A 23,204-nucleotide genomic window follows, 5' to 3' on the forward strand; every position below is an offset into this window, starting at 1 on the left:
CCTCACTTCCACTGGGATATGATTTCAACCGATAGACTACCAGCACTTTTTTCCCACTTCGAGCACTGGGTCTTATAGTGTAAACGACAAAACAAAACTATGTTTCTGTGTGAGTCAGTTTAGCAGCTTTAACAAACCTCTACAAATGGCTGACCAAACCAACAGACCAATTTTTATCATACAGATGAATCTGATCGTTTCACTAAACCAGGTTCGAGACAAGTTAACGTGTGCCGTCTGTAGACGTTTTTCATACATTTAGCATTATTAATCAGAATATGTAGAGCTGATTAGAGTGATAGAACTTTGAAAATTATTTAGAGATGGCAAGGGAAGACAAATCTTTTAAATTACTTGTTAACTTTGTTTTACCCTCATGATGAGAATGTTGATCAGATTGTAGTTTATTATTTTTAGCAAAATATAAAATACTTTTCTTAAGAGGTAAACCTGCACCTCCTGTTTTTTCTCAGTCCCAAGGCCTTCTATGGTGTCTAAATGTAAAAAAAATAATTTTTGGGTATACTGTTTTTTTGGTAAAGATAGACATTCATTGTTTTGACTCTCTGGGCCCAAGATTCTCATCTTTGGTGAATATTTTGAGTGTTTAGTTGTTTTTTTTTTTTTTGTTTTTTTTTTTTACAGCTGCCTCAATGAAAATTTGTAACTGTTCCTACATAAAAGTCTTGTCCTGACCTCCGCTGGGAAGGAAATATAGAGACCGGACCTCTTGGAACTTTAATTGAATACCCCTGATCTTTATACTGAAAAAATGTTGTTCTATTGCTTGTAAATTGTTTCTTTGTTCTTTGTGTTATTACTGGTATGTGGTTTAATTGTCTTATTTTTTTATTTTATTTTATTTTTGAAGAAATGGGTATATAACTTAATATTTAATGTTTTAATCTGTTACAAAAATTACTATTTTTGCGGTGTTGAAACTCGTTGAGGTGAAACTTCACTGGTATTGGTACCAACTACTAAAATCTTTTTTTCAGAGCAACTTACAATAAAGAGAACAAAAGAAAATCTCGTTCCCCATCTTTTGTTCACTTTCCTTTTCAGTTAAAGTATCAGAATAATTAAAAATGTTCCATTGATGTCTCACTGGCCAAGCCTTAAACACCATTCGCCTGTAAGAAAACAGATTCATAGTAGGTGAAAGAAATTAATCATTTCAGACTAGAAACAGTAATTGTGCATTTCTTTTGATTTTTGCAGAATGTATGGTAGTTTTCTTTACCCAAATATTAAACACGTTGTCATAAGTGTGGGATGTTTCTCGTAACGTATCTGATAAACTGCATTACACGGTCATCTTCTGTACTACAATAACATTCAGTCATGGTAAAAAACGAAATTAAAAAAAATAATTCGCACCCTTGCACTTTTTTTTTCTTTCAAATCAAAATTAATCCTAAAAATAAGTTGAAATTGAACAAAGTATTTGGTATCTATGACTATTTCCAAAATGTTTGGCCACGTCACGTTTCCACAAAAGGGTGTGGAAATACATGTTCAGACTGCAACTCATACTGTGTGTGGAGAAAATATGTCTTGCGTTTGATTTAAGCGCTGTCGAAATAACGCATAGATCCTTCAGCAGGGTCATATAACAGTCTACGGTATATAAACATAATAGTGATAATATAATTAAATAATTTCAATTATATAAAAATATAAAAGTATCCATACCACTGTTTATTATAAAGTAAAATAGTACAAGAGCAGTGCTGTCCTGAAGAGTCAGTTATTATTGGTTTAATGTATTGATTTCTGAATCTAACCAAGTAAAACCCTGCCAACTTGCAGATCTGAATCTGATTTCAGTAGTCAGACAAATTCAGTGAGTATCTTACCTGATAATTGAGCTGCATCCTGGTCTCTGTTTGAACAATTAAAAAACTCAATTAAACACACATTACTATGGTTTTTTAGAAGAATTTTTTTTTTTTTTTTTATATATATTTACACACAATTTCCATCTTGTTAATTCAACTGCATGTAATTTAGTGATGGCCAGTTCATTAACAAATAATTCTTCTGAACCAGTTCTGGATGAGCCAGTTCTCCAAACTGAACTGAATTGTCTGAAACAGTTGTGGCTAGGGGATGTCCCGATCCGATCCACGACATCGGTATCATGCCGATAGCCTACTGGCCCAGAACGCTAGATCGGATATCGGAGAAAAAACAAAACAAAAAAACTGATACCTATGATCCGAACAGTACGTGTATTCGTACTGAACGTACGTTCGGTACGTGCGTCACGGTTCGGTGCATGGATTTACACGGAGAATAGCCTACACGGTATAAAAATAAATAAAACTCGCGTGCACATTAACTACTGAACTACTGTTAGATATGCGCATAGACAGACATTTCGCTTCAAACGCTCGCTTTATACGCATGTCCTATTCGCTTTGGACGCGCGAATGGATTCAAAATGTTCAAGCGTCGAACTAGACGCGAATTTGACGCTCTATCCGCGTTTGGTGTGAATGCAGCAAAATGAACAGGCTGCGATGTCAAGATTGCAATGCTGGAATGTGTGTGTGTGTGTGTGTGTGTCAGTGAGAGAGAGAGGCACGGGCGCGATCGAACAGTGGAAACATAAAAATATACTCCGTCATTTTGTTTACAGGACATATTTAAAACTGCAAAGTGTTTAGCCTACTCATATTTGTGTAAAACACAACATTGTGCTTTTGTCAAACTGTAAACTCGTCAAACTGTACCCTCTAACTGTCACCCAACCAAAATCACACACACGCAGTTTAAAAGCAAAAATTATCTCATCTTTTGGACATTCATCATATTATATTGGTTTTCATTGCTTGTCCTAAAACAGAGCACTAATCTGTTTATTTTTATTGTTTTTATTGGTAGTATTATTTTATACAGAAATAAATTATAATTCAGATGAGAATAAAGTTAAAGTTAATTAAAATTTGAAGGAAACAAATATATTGATTTGAAATATAGAAAATTTATTTTAAATTCATTCAGGTACAAGGTCTCAAGGTCTTTTGAATAAAGGGTGGCAGTCTTTCATTAACTGTTGTTGTGGACTATATACTGGAGAAGTATTTGTTCTCTATTTGAGTGAGATGTTTTTATGTGGCTAATTGAGCAAAGTGCTTCCATATATTTTATTATTAGTAGTATTAGTTCAAGAATATGGAGGGATTATTGGGTCAGATTTAAAACTAAAACTCTAAAACTAAAAGTCTTAAACGAAAACTAAAAGTCTAAATTTGAAACTAAAAGTCTAAGTCGAAAACAAAGTCTAAGTCGAAAATGAATTTGGTATTTAGGATTGGGCATTTGGTATTTAGGATAGGGCATTTTGTATTTAGGATTGGGCATTTAAAATTTAGGATTGGGCATTTAGGGATAAAGGATTGGGAATTTGGTATTTAGGATTGGGCATTTAATCATTTAGCCATTTAGGATTTAGTATTGGGAATTTGGGGATTTAGGATTGGGCAATTGAGGATTGAGGATAGACCAACGCTACTTTTGCGTCATCGAAGGGTAACGCCCCTTTTTGGGGGAATACAAATGGATTCCCCTGAGAACAGAACTCGCTCGCTCGTCTAGACCTGCAAAGTTTCTTGATAGCAAAAATGGCACAAACATTGTAAGAACTGATTTTCTGGACAGCAGATAGCAAAGACAGAGCACAGAACCTTGTCCTGCCCAAACTTATCTCCTTGTCGCTTTGTTTGACTTCAACTCATCCCCCCTCTCCCTCCTCTTCTCCCTCCTCAAGTCACTGAAAGTTAAATTAAGAATGTCTATATATCGCATATGGTGTATCTTGTGAATGTGTTGTTTTTTTTTCTTTTCATGTTTGGTATCATTTTAAGTGTCTCAGTGCGATTGGTAAAATGGTCTTAATTTCATTGCAGTCATTGGTTTAATGAAAAAGATTGAAGAACTTAGGAGAATCCTGTATCTCCTCTCTGGCTGATATCTCTTTACGATATCTCAAGAAACCAGGTGCTACCCCCCTGGGGTACATGGATTGGCCCAACCAACTCTAAACAACATTTGTTTAACCCCTTTTGTTCTGGTCTGGTATTTAAGGTGAGGGGACAGAGCAATCATTGGGAATCTTTTACCGGGATCATCCCCCACACAGTAATGCATGGCAGTATTTTCCTGTTGGAAAATCCTGACACATTACTGTGTGTCTTTGTCAGGAGAACATTGCTTACTTTTAGATTCATCTTTGAGTAAATGTATATTTGAATTGGCTTTTAATAAATTACTTCTGTAATTGGCATAATACATTTTTACCTGACAAATAAATGTTACATCTTGATTTATTCTGAAGTATTCTGAAATCATTATTTTAATATATTTAAGGAGGCTGGTGCTACCGCAAACTTAGTTAAGGTAGGTCAAACTACAGGCACATGAATGAACGGAGCAGTAGGCACGTCATCTTGGAGACCTGTTGATTTCTGTCTATCACTGGTTTAGCAAGTTGTATGGAAATGGCTAAAATAAACTACACTCTCTAGTCCGTAAGCAGTAGGCGACTGACTTTAGGGGTATATTAGCAAACCCTACATCCTCTGACTCAAATCAGAATTAACAAGTTTGTGTCCGTGAGAAACACGAATTGGCCGACGTGATCTCTGTGCGGCATTCGGGTCCATAACGTATTAATAACTGAAAGTATGGGATAATCAGGATAATCAAAGATCTAAATTAATTCATAATCGATGTTTATGATTAATTTCTAATCAGAAATACGATCTAAATTTGATTATCATTTGAAATTGGAGTCAGATCAAACGTAGAGCTAAAGTAATACTAAAACTAAGTTCCAATAGATTAAGTGAACTTCACTGGAGCGCTGAAAAGACATACACGCTTTAAACCTTCGCCAGGCCGTTGGATTCCGTCGTTGGGCCAATGGGTGGTCCTTACAAAATGGTGACAGTCCCTCCGTGATTCTCCAGGTTGCGAGTGTCTTTTCAGCGAAATATTGGGACTTGCAACAAGTAAGAGAAATAAGATGTCCTTCTCTTTCTTCAGCCGTTTGGTAAGTCAATTCTCTTTTGCCTTTTAGAAGTGTTGAGGGAAAATTCAGACGCACCTCATATAGACACATTTGTAGAATGGGTCGGCATACCCAGTTAGACCGGAGAACGCAAAATCCGGTGGGGCTTGAGAATTAGATAAAACCACATATCAGGGACATGATAGCGGCAGTGTAGATGAGAAAAGATATCCCTGGCTTTAACTTTACCTCCTTGTTTGCCAAAGCAACAAGTGATGAAACCTAAATTGGAATAACATCATCCAAATTTTATTCTGGTACTCAACAGAGGGTTGAAAACTAAAAACTTAAATTCTGAGGTAAATAATGTTGTTACATTTAATTATTTGCTTTGTTGCAACAACATTGCAACACTGGAAATAAGAAAATGGTCACGCTAACTTGTGAAAAAATCTTGTGATTTGATGAGCTAAAAGATAACAAGTAAAATTGTCTCACTTGAATCCTTTGTGTGTGAAGTGTAAAGTTGGACAAAACAGTGCAATGCAATTAGAATATTTCAAAAGAAATTATCTGGGAAAATGATTCCAGTCCTAGAGAACAGCTGCTATGCAGGAGTCCTAGGCTGAAATTTGGAAAAATACGCTAAATTTTAAAACTGATGCATATAATGACAATTATTGTGTTACTAGAGGCTTGTAACCAGGCCTGATAGTGTCAGAGGACATGCACAGCTTGTCCTTATCTTATGAGATAATTTAGACAAAGACCTATATGAATTACATCAAAGTAATCATGGTTCTTTGAAAATCTTTTAATAGTGTCAAAAAGTTCATGACTGATGCCCCATATATGGTTTAAACAACACCATTTAAGGCTCAGTCTTATAAAGCATAGCTTATATAAGACTTTGCAATCACTGATTTCTTGTATGTTTTTGAGGTCTCAAAAGAGACTGACAAAAGTAACAAACCATAAAACAATCTTGGCGCCCTCCATGAGACCTGTTTGTCCAACCTTTCTTTCATATTCAAATAAGATTCTTAAAAGAATGCAACTGATAACATCTCAGCCTAAAACAAGATAATTGTGTCCAATTCTAAATTGTAGTCACAAAAATCTTTAAATTGAGCAATGATTTGACCCATGTTTCTCAATGCCTGCAGTCCATTGAATGTTCACAGCATCGAAGCAGCTGTAACTGGTTTCCAGTTTGGGTTGTTGCTGTGTACACAATGCTAATGCCAGCACAGCTGGAGCTGCAGGGCCAATCACCTTCTAAAAGATCAGTGAGAAGATAACAAGTCAGTTTGGACAAATTACTCAGTAGAAACCCCCGAGACCAGTAAATAAAATTGGTTTGATTTATACAATTTTATAAAATATAATTTATATTATGACCAGATTGTAATATATATTATATTGTAATGGCCAAGAATGGCTTTAATCTCGTGATGATTCAGCATTGGGTTAGAAGAAAAAAGAATGTTTAATGAGAATTAAAAGAATCAGAATGTAGAAAGATGGTACGTGTATGTAGGGAACAAGAAGGAGGAACACTACTAGTGTTGGGAGGAATGAGATAATAAATGGTTAGAGAAAGTATTGGTAAGAAAGGAAACTGAAAGGAAGAATTAATCAGAAAGAACTTCTTTACCTTCTATTTGTGCAAAAATCTTTAATGAGAGAAATTACAATGCCCAGTATATACCAACTAAAATGATCAACCTGATTACCATGTCTTAAATATTCATCCAAAGCCACAGGATGATTTAATTTTGATCTAACAGATCTTTAACCCAGTAACAAGGGGAGGTACAAATTTAAATTTTCTCTTGCAACAAAACCACAAACGAAGTGGTGCAAGTGTTAAAAAAAAAACTCCTCTCTGGGAGCTTCAGCTCACATGGAATCTGATCAGGGAAGGTATTTTACTGGACATGTAAGAACAGTTGTGTGAAATGTAAACATCAGGCAGAAAATCTACAGTCTTTATGGACCACAGAGATCCAAATGGTCAAGAGTTGAATGGCACCATAAATTCCAAAGGCTAAAACAAACAAGCACAGCACCACACCTGGTGATCTAATTGCTCTAAACACAGATCTGGCTAGTGTAAATAAACAGCAACATGTAAAGAGATTTCCCTGGCAGACCTGAGGGTCTTAATGCTCACAACACAGCAGACTGTGTGAGTTTAGATGCAATAGCAGTAAGATCTGACCATTATCACTGTTTAATTGACCTTTTCTTTGCAAACACATGATCATGAGAATGATACATGTCTTTGTAAACAAAAACAAATTTTCTTCTAATGGCATAAAATCTTAACAGATCAAAGCCATCAGTAACAACTGTCTGGCTAAGGCCATCAAATAAATAATGAGATCGACCATCTATCTTAATGCAATTTGTATAAAGGCTCAATATTTAACTGTGTTTTCCTCTCTAGGTCTATTTCCTTACAGGCTGACAAATGACTTTCTTTAGAACCAGATTCCACAAGGGTCTGGTTCTGCCTGCCTTAAGCAGGACACACAACTTTACATTAGGAGATGGGGGTGGAGAAACTTCAAGGGGCCGCTCACACCTCACAACACTACAGAAGCAGCTCCTGTATGTGGCCTCCCGGTGTAGCACTGGAACTAAATTATGCAACACAAATTATGGTAGGATAAAACACCACCCATCTCCTATACACAAACATACACAATACACACCATCACTATGACAATCTTAGAACATCTCTACCTGGCATAGATCATAAGACTATCCAGGCCAAAATTATTCACATCATGCAATACATCATTCACCTTCATACATATAGGACAAGGGAAATTATTTTAATAATTTCTTTTCAGCATTACATTCTTGTCAACTTCCTGTATGTAAATATTGTGCTGTGCATAGGACATGCATGGCTGTGGTCACACATCAATTGATTTAAATCCACATAAAAAATCTAATTGAGACCCATTAATACAGCTGGTCTTTGGACAAAATATTTATTATGTCCAGTCGTTGGCAATTGTTGAAAACCAGGAGGGCCCCCTAGTTTCCAACAAATGACTAATGACAATCTAAACAGCTAAATCTAAAATGCAGGCATTTATATCTGTCAACTAAACGATTCCCAGTCAGACCTGCACTATTGAGTGTGACCTAGTCTGTACATCAAATGCACAGAGGATAATTACAAAAGTTAAACCAGAGAATTTAAATCTCTGTTTCTATACATTTCATTCTCTAATTGAATCTATTAAAACATTAAGTTTCATTGATGATTTGCACTTATAACAACTAATGTAGACAATTTTATAATTATGAAATTGTGTATTTCCATGGTTAATTATGTGATATACTCTAATTACTCTAATTATGCATACAACTAGTAAATATACTAGTTATGGTGACTTTCTGCTACCCGTCCTTGATTCATCCAGACCAAGTCTAAATCCCACTACCAGATCACTGCGGTAGTGAAGAATTTGGTGATCAAATTACACGTTCATTAAATATATGATTTTGAAAAAGAGACCATATTTACCACTCGCACCTTTGACTTTTGGGTTTCATATTTTTGAGTACATCATGTTTTGTTATCTTGTGTTCTTGTGTTTATCCAATAACTTTTCCTCATCTTACAATAACCACAAATACATCAGTGTTCAATTATTGCATGGTCATTCAAAAGTTGTTCAGGTGTCTTACACGCAGTGGAGCGTCATCAGTGAAATGATTCCTTCAACAATGGAGTTCTGATCTACCCGGCAAATGAAACCTTCTGCTTGAAGGTGACCGAGGACTTCTCAAAGGGTCAGTTAAAACATCCTAGGGAGGACAAAGATGTTTCCGCAAAGCGTTATAATGACACTTTCCACTGACACTTTCTGATCATGCTGACCAAAGCAAACAGACTTGATACAACGTGATCATTCTACAGACTGAACACCAACGCAGCCAAGTGCAGGTGGAAGCAAACCCGGCCAAGAGGGTCATGTGACACCCTGTCCAGCTGCTGCAGAATCCCCGCATTCTGCCATGCTTTCATTTTAATATTCAACCTGTCTTAATGCTGTTATTTCAGGTGACGACTGGATTCCTGCACCAATCGACGAACGCTGCAAACTACAGTGGTCAGCCCTATGAACACTCAGAGAATAACACTGAAAATGTGGAAACAGGAAAATGTCCAAAAAATGTCCCCTTTGGCCTGATCTAAATCTGTCCCAAGGGGCCAGGGGCCGTCTGTAAGAACTGATTTTCTGGACAGCAGATAGCAAAGACAGAGCACAGAACCTTGTCCTGCCCAAACTTATCTCCTTGTCGCTTTGTTTGACTTCAACTCATCCCCCCTCTCCCTCCTCTTCTCCCTCCTCAAGTCACTGAAAGTTAAATTAAGAATGTCTATATATCGCATATGGTGTATCTTGTGAATGTGTTGTTTTTTTTTCTTTTCATGTTTGGTATCATTTTAAGTGTCTCAGTGCGATTGGTAAAATGGTCTTAATTTCATTGCAGTCATTGGTTTAATGAAAAAGATTGAAGAACTTAGGAGAATCCTGTATCTCCTCTCTGGCTGATATCTCTTTACGATATCTCAAGAAACCAGGTGCTACCCCCCTGGGGTACATGGATTGGCCCAACCAACTCTAAACAACATTTGTTTAACCCCTTTTGTTCTGGTCTGGTATTTAAGGTGAGGGGACAGAGCAATCATTGGGAATCTTTTACCGGGATCATCCCCCACACAGTAATGCATGGCAGTATTTTCCTGTTGGAAAATCCTGACACATTACTGTGTGTCTTTGTCAGGAGAACATTGCTTACTTTTAGATTCATCTTTGAGTAAATGTATATTTGAATTGGCTTTTAATAAATTACTTCTGTAATTGGCATAATACATTTTTACCTGACAAATAAATGTTACATCTTGATTTATTCTGAAGTATTCTGAAATCATTATTTTAATATATTTAAGGAGGCTGGTGCTACCGCAAACTTAGTTAAGGTAGGTCAAACTACAGGCACATGAATGAACGGAGCAGTAGGCACGTCATCTTGGAGACCTGTTGATTTCTGTCTATCACTGGTTTAGCAAGTTGTATGGAAATGGCTAAAATAAACTACACTCTCTAGTCCGTAAGCAGTAGGCGACTGACTTTAGGGGTATATTAGCAAACCCTACATCCTCTGACTCAAATCAGAATTAACAAGTTTGTGTCCGTGAGAAACACGAATTGGCCGACGTGATCTCTGTGCGGCATTCGGGTCCATAACGTATTAATAACTGAAAGTATGGGATAATCAGGATAATCAAAGATCTAAATTAATTCATAATCGATGTTTATGATTAATTTCTAATCAGAAATACGATCTAAATTTGATTATCATTTGAAATTGGAGTCAGATCAAACGTAGAGCTAAAGTAATACTAAAACTAAGTTCCAATAGATTAAGTGAACTTCACTGGAGCGCTGAAAAGACATACACGCTTTAAACCTTCGCCAGGCCGTTGGATTCCGTCGTTGGGCCAATGGGTGGTCCTTACAACATACACTCTCTTTGCCGGCCGAGGACCGTGAGCGGTATTTAAAGAAGCTACTGGATAGGGAGTTACAGAGGTGTCCCTTTGAAATGGTCGAAAACTGGATTAATGACCCCACGCAGTGACCAAATATGGACTATTCAGACATCTACCACTATCTCGTGGAATCACCAAGTAAGTAGCAATGTTAGCCTATTTTTTTGTCATTAACACACTCACAGTATGACAAACTAGACGATGAGGCCATGTCAAGAGGAGTCGGTGGTTTACTTGGATCATATTTCACTTGATTTAAGCTATTGACTGTTTTGTTGTCGACTAGCTATACTAGTAAGAAACCCTCAAACACTGTAATCCGAACAATCATGTCAGATGCTAAAAACATAGGGTAAACGTACCTATTAAGCTCAAGTACCCATTAAGCACACTACCATCTTGGAGCTCAGATTATAAAAAGAAACAGCAATGTATTATCCTATTTGATGTATTAACCAATTGATGTGTTTGTTACTATATACCTCCTGTAATTTTAAACCAATCAGACCATTGCACACTGAGATATGTGTGTCCATGTGTTCACACTGTCTGGCGGCTATTTTCAAAGCTGTCTGAAAACTTTCACCAGAAGAGGAGCCCCTCAGATGTGCATTTTTTATATGTTTAAGCCTTTATTTTGAAGAAGTACATCTTCTTATTGCAAAATTAAGAGATTAATGTTTAGACTTTTGAATATTATAACCTGGAACCTGGATGTGGGAAATAATTACAGTTAGATCTAAAAGATAGTTTTAGCAACATAGCCCAGATGCTACGAACATAGCTAGCTTACTAGCTGTATAAGATTGTGTGCTACATTAATATATTACTTCACAGGAATTAATGGCTTGTACTTTTAAATCCATAATATTATAATTTTACATTTTATTGATAGTCTGTGGTTTTAAACTGCTGTAATTTTTAAAGAATTCATATTATTGTTAGGTGAGCTTAAAGGGTGCACTACTATGACAATCACACAGCTTCAGTGTGACATCAATTAGAAAAAGCATAATTTCATAGATATTGTCTATAATAGTTGTTCATATTAAAATTGGTATAAACTTAATACATTACCTAGATTATTAATTTAGCTAAATATTTTCCTTTAAATTTTAATTTAATATTTATTAATAAAAAAATGTTTTTGCTCCAATTAAGCACAGTGTGTGCTCCCTTTAAGCTCACCCACATTAAACGTCTATGTAAATACTTAATAATCAGAATTTAAATATTAACTGATGGTTGTCACTATGTTAATCTTCAAAAAAATGATTAATAAACTTATTTTCACAGTCTTAAGACGACAAAAGCTAGACGAAACTATAGTGTATGCCCAAAGATGAAAGAGGCATGTCATACAAAGAAGGAGCCATCAGAAACCTGTCGTATCTGTCCAAGAAGTTTGGAGTAGACAGGAAAGCTCTGACCCAGAGAGTTAAAGGGATACTCCACTTTTTTTGGAAATAAGCTCATTTTACAACTCCCCCAGAGTTAAACAGTTGAGTTTTACCGTTTTCGAATCCATTCAGCCGATCTCCGGGTCTGGCGGTACCACTTTTAGCATAGCTTAGCATAATGAATTGAACCGGACAAGACCATTAGCATCTCTCTCAAAAAAATTACCAAAGAGTTTCGATATTTTTCCTATTTAAAACTTGACTCTTCTGTAGTTACATCGTGTACTAAGACGGACGGAAAATGAAAAGGTGCGATTTTGAGAGTATAGTTCCTAGCCATATCAGCCTAGAAAATTTAAACTTTACATTTTCCGTCGGTCTTATTACACGATGTAACTACAGAAGAGTCGAGTTTTAAATAGGAAAAATATCGAAAATCTTTGGTCATTTTTTTGAGAGAGATGCTAATGGTCTTGTCCGGTTCAATTCATTATGCTAAGCTATGCTAAAAGTGGTACCGCCAGACCCGGAGATCGGCTGAATGGATTCGAAAACGGTAAAACTCAACTGTTTAACTCTGGGGGAGTTGTAAAATGAGCCAATTTCCAAAAAAAGTGGAGTATCCCTTTAAGGAGCACATTGGTTTGTTTTGTTATTTGATTTTTCAATATGGGTTACATAGCTGAACGTGGACTAGTCTAGATGTTGCAATGAGTTTGAATGACACATCACTATGAATAGGATAGGCTACCTGATCAAATTGAATGCCTTGTTGCTTGATTTTAGTGTTCTGTTTTTTTGTGATTGACTCTGTACCTTCAAATAAAACTTTTTTCAATTATTCCTTAAAAAGGTTGTTTAAAATAAACAAGATTTTTTAATAAAACTTGTTGTGAGCTTATTGGGAACAGGGGTGTGCTTAAAGGGTACAAAATGTACCCATTAAGCACAGCCAGACTTTTTATATTTAATGATGTACATCTTAATTGAAATACTTTTGTCATTTAAAATAAAATGAAATATTATAGTGTGAGAGATTAATATTTTATTTTAAAATAACTTCTTGTACTAAAACCAATATCTTGTGCACTAAAAATGTCTCAATGTAGATTTTGGTGAGCTTAATAGGTACGTTTACCCTAAATAGTCCGTACCTTAGCCTAAGTGGGGTAGAGACAATGAAAAACATGCCCCATACATAGGTCCCATACATATTTTGCCGTACACTGTAAACCTTTTTACAACTTTCAAAGTCCTAGCACTTTCTAGACACAAGCAGAAACCAGCCAAGTCCACTTTAGTCCTAGCCTGCCACTATTTCAACAGTAAAATCAGTTAACAGCCAATAGCGTGCCTAGTGAGAGCTAACATTAATCACGTAGCTGCTAGCAGCTTCATCTTTCTAACTAGTAAGTTATAGCTAGTCGACAACAAAACTATGTCAATAGCTTAAATCAAGTGAAATATGATCCAAGTAAACCACCGACTCCTCTTGACATGGCCTCATCGTCTAGTTTGTCATACTTATCCAACTTATTACATGGCTACCTACAAAATACATAAGGGTCATTCCACGAAATTGGTGCCTTTTGTGTCCCTGAGAAATAATCAGACGATATTTGACAAAATATTGATTTAAAAAGGAGTTTATTGATTTAAAAACGATTGTATTGCTTCCACTAAAGAAAATAGTCCGTTCCGCGTCCATAGCAACACTGTTTTTCATGGCAACGGTCTGTTATACTTCGCAGCAGTCTGTTATCAAGAAATAATAGACCGCATTCTACATCGGAGTTCAACCAAGCCAAGTAAAAAATATATATTTTAATGCAACGCATCAGAAAAAACAAGGTTAGGAAACAGTAACTGTACGTTCACAACGCCGCCGACTTGAGCTGCAAAGAAGCTCTGGCCGCCCTGTCAAAGACGCTTGTCAAAAAGTACGGGGAAGCTTGTTGACGCTTGTTGACAATGACAACGGTTGTTGATAGTAAGTACGCGCGCGCAGATCTATTGTATACTATTCACCTTATTTTCGAACGCGGAAGTAAATATGGGTCCAGTTTCCGGTTTTTGTGCGGCACTTCCGTTTCCTCACTTCTCTGGGCTACTAACGATATCGATTGCGAAGGATTATGTAGAGTTGACAGAAAAATGTTACACATGCCTTAGCAGATGAATACAACAAAGAACTAAAGCCCCGCCTCACCCAGGTCGGGTACCGGACCTAGTTGAAAACACTCATGCAGCTAGCTGGCAGATTGCCAAAACTTCGCCGGCGCCTTAAGCACCGCCCTAAACACGGTCGAGCCAACGCTGGACTAAGTTAATATATCTATGGAGGTAGGCTATTTTGTCATGTCAAATGTATTAATAATGTCATCAGAATGCAACCAAAGCACATGATAGCAATAAGTAGATGGCTATAAATAATTATAAATCATACAAAATAAATGCCATGATCATGATCATGCCATGATGACTAGATTTTGTACAGGGGTTACTATAATGATTTTGTTTCTCCTTGGAGTTTTTATTCAGACTTCGTAGCCCAGCCACTTTTCTGGTATCGGGTGGTCTTCTGTAGGTCTTGTGTTCACGAAATGAAAAGAACAAACATATGGTCGTTTCTTCAAATGGGCTGCGTGGCGTGTCCGTTATTTCGGCTCCCATGTAAACAGGTTATTTAGAGCTTGCACACTGCCTGCGTGACACGCGTGTCTCAGGGAAAACGCGTGCATGCTAGAAATAGAATCGAATATTCTTCACGCGACACGCAAGCGTTTTGGAAGCGTTTCCAGGCAAAATAGAATAGGAAAATATGTTTGTATGTCATTTTGATATGAATACATATTAATAAATGACATTTTGATGTTTGAATTTAGGTTGACATAAATGCAGATAAATGTCAAAAAAAAAATATATATATTATCGATTTTCAAATATTGCACCTGTCAATACAGAACGAAATATTCTGTAGCCTATTTTGCCGTCAATACTGCCGACGTTGTCTTTGCTGCTATACATTTATGTTTAACATTAAGTGCCTTCCACAACTCTCTCCCCATATGTCGAATATATATCACCAATGAGGCTTATGTCACCTAGCAGCAGCAACGCCGCATCAGACACGTTTCTGGTGTGCAAAGACAGAAAACGCCACGCAACAGAAATGCCACGCAGCCAGTGTGTCGCCGGTCGTAGGGCGCCTGATTATTAAAATGTCGATGATTTCGATGATTAAAACACTCCTGCTCCAAGTAAATATTTCTTTTGTGCCAGTTATTATGACATCATCTAACTGCACAAACAATCCCGGTCTTCCTCGAAGGCATAACGATGAGTTAGTTGTTACGAACAACGCGCGCCAATGACCGGAAGTGCCTGACCGGAAGTCTCGCACAAAATACCGTCAACTGGCTGCGTCCGTTAAAAATAAGGTGAATACAGTGATATTGTGAAAGCCGTGGCAAGAGAAGCAGCTTCTTTATTAGGCTACTATACCTTTGTGCTGTCTATTACAACTTATGCTTAAACAGGTGGTTCCTATCATTATCGGATTAATTGCACAGTTTAACCATCATATAGTGAAAGTTTGTCATTTGCATGTCAGTTTAACAAGGGCGCGCTTGAGCATATATAAGAACGAGCAGAGAGAAAGAGAGAGCCCCGGCCGCGCGCGCACTCACTATTAATAATAATAATAATAATAATAATAGTTATTCTCGTCGTCAGACCGATAGCACTCCTTTCACTGGTTACTTTGTGTGTGAGGCCACATAAATGTTACAACGCTGTCATTAAGTTGAAGTTATCACATTGTAAAGTACAGTCCTCGCTCCAGCCCTGCTCACTCGCTCTGTTTGGTTTCATTACAGTGTGCTCCTAAGCACTGGGAGCTCCCTCTGCGGTCCATGAGGTGCCTCTGCGCACCAGCCATTTCAAACCCAGCCTCCAGTATTTGGGCCACGCCTCCTTATTTGCATACACTCCTCAATCCTTAATCCTCAAATGCCCAATCCTAAATCCACAAATTCCCAATACTAAATCCTAAATGGCTAAATGAATAAATGCCCAATCCTAAATACCAAATTCCCAATCCTAAATCCCTAAATGCCCAATCCTAAATCCTAAATGACCAAATGCCCAATCCTAAATACAAAATGCCCTATCCTAAATACCAAATGCCCAATCCTAAATACAAAATGCCCTATCCTAAATACAAAATGCCCTATCCTAAATACCAAATGCCTAAATACCAAATGCCCAATCCTAAATACCAAATGCCCAATCCTAAATACCAAATTCATTTTCGACTTAGACTTTTAGTTTCAAATTTAGACTTTTAGTTTTCGTTTAAGACTATTAGTTTTAGACTTTTAGTTTTAAATCTGACCCAATAATTCCTCCATACAAGAATAAAATAAAAATATCAGATTGATATCAGTATCGGCAAATAGCCAAAGCTGCGTTATCGGTATCGTATCGGAAGTGAAAAAGTGGTATCGGGACATCCCTAGTTGTGGCTCAAGTCAGCACTGATGCACGGTTATTACATTGAAACATTTCGGATGTGCCTCAGACTCAAGATGAATGACTGTGACGATGATACTGTTTCGTGACCGACATGAAGAGCTTCTCCGGCACCAGAACAATCGTTGATATTGCCATGATTTAAAAACTTTATGTTTGTACTTTACTTTAAGCTACAATCTGTATTTTTTCACCGCTGGGGTCGCTAAGCTCTTCAAAACAATAAAAAAAGGCGTAGATTGATGACGCAGTATGTAAATGAGCGTGGAATCATGGAACTTGACGTCATCCCGATGGATCTAATGATGTTTATGGATGAGTGAATACAATGATGTTTTTAACATTACTGTGGTATGAAGCAGGGCGTGATTGCTAATGAGAGACAGATATCAGCACAACACACGAGTCCCGCTGATATGGAATAAGGACATTTAATTCTACCTTAATACCCACAAGTGCTGAATTACTACTCTCAAAGGTCATTTTATTTGACCTGTTTTGACCTGATTGAATTAAACTTGTGAGGTAACGCAGCGCTGTTTCAGATGGTCTACACCAGTTGTTCTCAAACTTTTTTGGTCACACCCTCTTTAAACCTTTGAAGACATCTGGCTTGACAGTAGCCTTGAATTTTGACATGAGCTTCCTGCTTTCTAACCATATATCTTTTTTTTTTTTTTTTATTTTTTTTTTTTACTTGTTCTGCTTATTGTACTGACATACACTGATAAAGAAAGTATTTATCAGTAGTCCCAAATTCACACATTTTGTACAGTGTCTACCATTGTAACATGTCTACGAACTGTCTGAAAGAAACAGTTCACAGATAAGTATCAGACTTCCAATCACTTTAAGTAATACTCACCTTTCCTTCTTACTTTACGCTTCCAATAAATCACAGTAGTTACAGCAGCAGCAGCCACCAGCAGAACAACAGCAACAATTATTCCTGCTACAGCACCTGAAGACAGACCTGAAGCTGGAACAGCTGAAGACAGATAGACATTATTATTCAACAGAGTGACTCATAATCAATTTTACCAGTCTTTTCTCATATTTTAATTAAATTGACAGATGGCGCCTTCTGGTGGGTTTCTGAAGAACAGCAGCTAAAACAGCATCAGCAGCACAGAAAAACTGACTTAATGTTTGTTCATGTTAATAACATTAATCTTGTGAACAGCATGTGTTGGTTGTGTCACTTGATGTGAACTCAATTATGAGGTCAAAGCTCACTTTTTCAAACATTCCACAAAGAAAACATTAACTTGGTCGATTTAAAATTTGAAGTTTGCTCAAGGGAACTACTAAAGTGTCCTCACCAGTGACAGAAACACTGAAACTCCTTTTGACGTTGAAGCTGCTGCTACTGATGTCTAGTTCATAAACTCCAGTGTGTGTGTTTGATGTGTTTGTGATGGTCAGAGATCCAGTCTGATGATCCAGCTTCAGTCTGTCTCTGAATCTCCCATCACTATGAACATCTGTACAGATCTTACGGGGTTCTCCAGTGATTTCAACTATACGAGTGTCATTAAAATACCACGTCATCACATCATTTGGGTGTTTTATTAGACCAGGATCTAAAGTAACCGATTCTCCCTCCATCACTGACTTTCTCTTCATTTCATCTCGTTCTGAAGCAGGAACATCTGAAACACAAACCAACAGATGATTAAAAGATATATGCCAAAAACACACACAAAATGTTTCTTTCTATTTTGCACATTTCATAAAACATTACATTTTACATTAAATCCTCATCCAAACAGTTGATAAGAGAATGTAATCATAGATGGAAAACACAACTAACTAAGGGGCCGTTTACACCTGGCCACTTCATGCGTTTTCTCAGATCGGATAGCTATCCGATCGTGAAAAGACCAGGTGTAAATGCCCTCCGGAACGCATTCGAGACGGATTTGAATCCGATCCCTCAAACCACTTCAGGAGGAGTTCTGAGACGCATTCCAGATGAAACTGGACAAGTGTAAATGCATCTGGTTGTTGAAACCACATATGTAAATTGTGCTCCTCCCAAAAATGCTAAAAAAAATAAACGTGTGAGAGCGTGAAGGCTATATGTAATGTTATAGCCAGATATGACGCTACTGGAACACGCACTACCGCAGATGAGAAACTGAGCATATTCATTAAGCCAGTGCACTCTTAAAATGCAGTAAAAATTCTCCTGTCTGAGTGTCTTTTAAGCTATATTTTTACTATGTGTTATAGTAAAGCACAATCACTTGTTGCTTAATAAAATTAAGATTGAACCACTGTAGTCACATGGACTATTTTAACAATGTATTTCCTGCCTTTCTGGGCCTTCAAAGTGTTAATTAAATAGCTGTCAAATGAAAGAAGGTCTGGTACGACACGAGGGTGAGTAATTAATGATGGAATTTTCATTTTTGGGTGAACTATCCTTAAGTAGTCACTGCCAGACTATTTTCAGGGTCTTCATGAGGAGATTGGAGCTTTAACTTTAATTTCTACGATTCCATTACTGTTTGTTTCTCACCAACATAAGAGATGAGCTGCTACGCAGTAAACTACTAACTGTTTCTGCAGGAGTGATGGCAGGCCTTGATATCACGGCTCCAATTCACACTCACTACTTTAGAGCCTCTGGCTCCAAGATATCAGCGCCATATTTGGACTTTGGCGGCTTCACTTCTCTACAATGGAAGAGAGTGAAGGTGCGTTGTCCAGTTTTCTTTTATCGTCTATTTAAACAGGTGCATTCATTAAATGACTCACCGTGACCAGTGACACTGAAGGTCTTTTCAAAGGTATTTCTGCTGCTGAAGATCTTTAGTTTATAAACTCCAGAGTCTATGGATCTGATGTTTGTGATGGTCAGAGATCCAGTCTGATGATCCAGCTTCAGTCTGTCTCTGAATCTCTCATCACCATCTTTACACTGAACATCTGTACAGACTTCATTGAGATCTACAGTGATTTGAGCTATACGAGTGTCCTTAAAATACCATTTAATGTCTTCTTGTTGGTTTGTTTGAACACCAGTGTTTAGAGTGACTGCATCTCCCTCCAACACTGACACTGGCACTTCAACTAATCCAACACCAGACACATCTGAAGAAGAAATTAACAGTTCATTACTACACAACACTAAAAAAGGGCTGTGAAAAGTTTTTTTTTTTTTTCTCCAGATCATTACAGATTGTGATAAGAGAAATATGTCTGGATTCACATAATGTAGCACATGCAAACAAACAGCAGAAGAACATCATTGATTTACACATTCACTCATCAGACAAACATTCATGAGTCTCATGGACAATCTAAATGAACATCATCCAAACTCACATCCTGATATTAACTGCTTTCCCTAAACATATATTTGTGGTGAAGGGGGTGGATTGGAATCCACTGCTGCTTCAATGTATTTGTAATGAGTGATTATAATCAAGGTATTAATCAATATTTCTAAATATTAATAAATTCTAAATATAACGAGCTGAATGACTTCTCTGGAGATTTTATTTTGTTATAGAAGTTACCAGTGTGATTACTGAAATCTTATTTTCACGTATTCTTTAATGTCAGTATTTGATATTTGAATGCAGTAACAGTGCTTGCCTATTTATCCCGGCTTCCAGAATGAAATAGGGACTTGTTTTGTGTTTGAGAAAGGTCTTCAATGTGTTAAAACATAGGGGTCATTGAAGTCAATAGTTTAAGGGACCATTTCTTTGTTAAAGCCTTACTTTCCACTTTTCAGTTAGACTAAAGTGCAGTTCTCATTGAGAGAATGAACTTATCTAGATGTTTTGAGAGGACTCTCCCGTTTATAGAGCCTGGCCAAATCCAACCTTGGAAAAGCTGTGTGTTGGTGTAAGAGTAAGTGGGGCGGCCTACGAACTCCTGTGTGAGTCTCAAAGCTGACTTCTGCTGATGAAACCGCAAACTATCTTCAGTATAACTTCTCTTAATTTTTCTTATTCTGACTCCGGGTCTTCTTTCAAACATCTGGGGCCGTATGTATAAAGCCACTCAGAGTAAAATTTTAGTCTCAAGTCTGTCAAAATTCTAATTATTCCTAAACTTAAGAATAAGTGTGATTCATAAAGCTTCCTAAGTGTCCACACTAGGTCTCAGCATGTAAATTATTTAAGAGAGCTGGCGAGGTCTCCAAACCTAGTTAGGAGTAACAAGATGGCAGCAGAGAGGAACACACACTTTTCAACGAAAATATGAGGTATTGAAGTTAAATGACGGAGTTGATCAAACGATAAAAGTTTGATCATCAAGGAATCATTTTTGTAACTAACCTTAAAGAAATTTTATACCATGAAAATGAAATTAAATGAAAGTAATAAACTTTTGGTGACTGGAAAAATGCAACAGTGCACTGGTGATGACTTGAGCTCAACCCGGATGCCGAAACACTACTGACTTCGTGATTGGTAGATAGGCGGAGGGTGGAGCATCAGGCCAAAACACAACATGACAACATCAACATCAGTTTAGGGCTGGAACTTCACTTTTAAAGGGATAATATGTAGTTTTTTAGGCATTTTATTATCTAAAATCAATATTTTTATTCATAAATATGTCCTCAATGGTGTACAAATACCTCTGCCAATGATCTGACTTATCCTCGTAAACTAAAAAATGTATTATCTTTATATACATGGGACGGGTAGGTCCATGAAGGCTTCCATGTTATTCCGCAATCTTGAAAAACTATAATAGCAGAGAGGGAAAAAAAGTACTAAGCCAGGGCGTTTCCACAACACGCTTTCATTCAGAGCCAGCTACATAATGACTGAAGTCAACAGAAGCGGAGGAGCAGAGCAGTGAGAGGTGCTTGTCACTGCCCCGGCAAGTTTAAAAGGCTGCACTGTACTGTTATTTATTATGGAGGACCATACATATGCTGAGTCACAGGTCCTCGTCGTCGAAAAAGTACAAAATAGACCGTAAAAGGAAACGCGACCGGAGATTACAAAAACAAGGGTTAATGTCGGGATAGCTAATGCAGGAGAAAGCTTTCAAAGGAGACGCTGAAGTTGCCTGCTTTCTTCTCGACAGGTAAGTCAATGTTACGGTCTTAATTACAAGCTTTTTTTTCATTGTTTGGTTGTGTACTTTATTATATAGACAGAAGAACATTTATAGTTAAAAGTTAAACAGGCTCTTTGATGAATAGCAGCTATTGAGTAAAGTAGAGAAGGCCCTAAAACAAGGTTGTAAGTTTTGTTTGTTCAAAACTGTAACATTCGTTTGTTAAAATCTGCCTGCCTCTATGGGAATTTAACATAGGGGTATCCAGACATTATTCATTCACAAAGAAAATTGGTGTCCTTAAATGTTGGATTTTTCCTATTTTTTTGTTAATTAAGGCATTAAGTTAAGTTCAATTTCCAAAAGATGATTTTTTATTCCTCTTTTTAGTCAACTTTAACATGGGTGTCTAAACTTATGCATAGCACTGTATCAAGGCCATTTTATGATTAATTGAAATACATTTCTTACATACGGTTCCTTTAAAACATAGGGGTGACTAGTTATAATAAAACGTTTGATGTTCATTTGCATTATTCAGTTGGCAGAAGTTTTTTTGGTAACACTTTACAATACGGGTGCACTTGCTTCATTATGCTTAACTATGCTTAACATTGTGCTTAACTAAAGCACAGATAATCATGTGTTAATTTATGACTCATGAAGAACTAAACCATTAATTAATGATTACTGCATCAGCAACTAATAAAGATTCTAAATAATTAAAAGATTAAGTAATATATGAATTGTTATTAATCAAATGTGTCATAATATATTAATTCCTTAATAACTTATTTTATTTACTACAAGTGTAAATTAATGCGTTAATTACCACAGTTGGTCAAAGCAATGTACTTCAGCTTCCAGTTTTCTGCATTAATTAATCATTAACTAATGATTTGCAAATGTATCATTGTGTTATGACTTTACTTGTTGAGGCACTTGACTATTAACTAATTGTTAAGTAATATGACATTTATGGGTTTTGACAGTTTGCACATGCAGTGAATGTAATGTCGGTGTGAATGTGTTTGAAGGATGGGTGAGTTGGGCTGCACACAAACAATTATACTTAATTAGTTAATAGTCATGTGCCTCAACAAGTAAAGTCATAACATAATGATACATTTGCAAATCATTAGTTAGCAGACAACTGGAAGTTGAAGTAGCCTACATTGCTTTGACCTACTGTGGTAATTAACGCATTAATTTACACTTTTAGTTAATAAAATAAGTTAAGGAATTAATAAATTATGATATTTAATTAATAACAATTCATATATTACTTAATCTATTAATCATTTAGAATCTTTATTAGTTACTGATGCAGTAATCATTAATTAATGGTTTAGTTCTTCATGAGTCATACATCAACACATGATTATCTGTGCATTAGTTAAGCATGAATTAATGCAGATTAGTGCACCCTTATTGTATAGTGTTACGTTTTGTTTTTTCAAAGCCACTAAAATTACATTCAATGTACATTGATCAGTTTCTGTAGTGTTTTAAAAGATTTAAGTTTGTGAGAGAGCAATGCTCTCGGAGGAGCGCGCGGAGTAGCGTTCATTCATTCTTATGGTTGACTTGAACAGAGATTGTAATATAAAATGTCTTACCATGTGCGAGTAAAAAC

The 23,204-nt window shown here is 36.7% G+C and overlaps 1 protein-coding gene across 1 annotated transcript; it reads right to left on the minus strand.

Annotated features, from left to right (window-relative positions):
• Positions 1-641: 641 nt before the first annotated feature.
• On the minus strand, positions 642-21,225 carry LOC308702133 (uncharacterized protein; the record flags this gene model as incomplete). The annotated part of the gene is made up of 6 exons (XM_081384801.1): positions 642-1,133; positions 1,860-1,885; positions 17,400-17,522; positions 17,857-18,186; positions 19,298-19,633; positions 21,195-21,225. The coding sequence occupies 6 exons, from the start codon at positions 21,223-21,225 to the stop codon at positions 1,119-1,121; spliced, it is 861 nt and encodes a 286-aa protein (XP_081240927.1). The 3' UTR covers positions 642-1,118.
• Positions 21,226-23,204: the final 1,979 nt, after the last annotated feature.

Source organism: Scardinius erythrophthalmus, assembly GCF_964197995.2.
Source record: "Scardinius erythrophthalmus genome assembly, chromosome: 14".
In the NCBI taxonomy this organism is placed as follows: Eukaryota; Metazoa; Chordata; class Actinopteri; order Cypriniformes; family Leuciscidae; genus Scardinius; species Scardinius erythrophthalmus.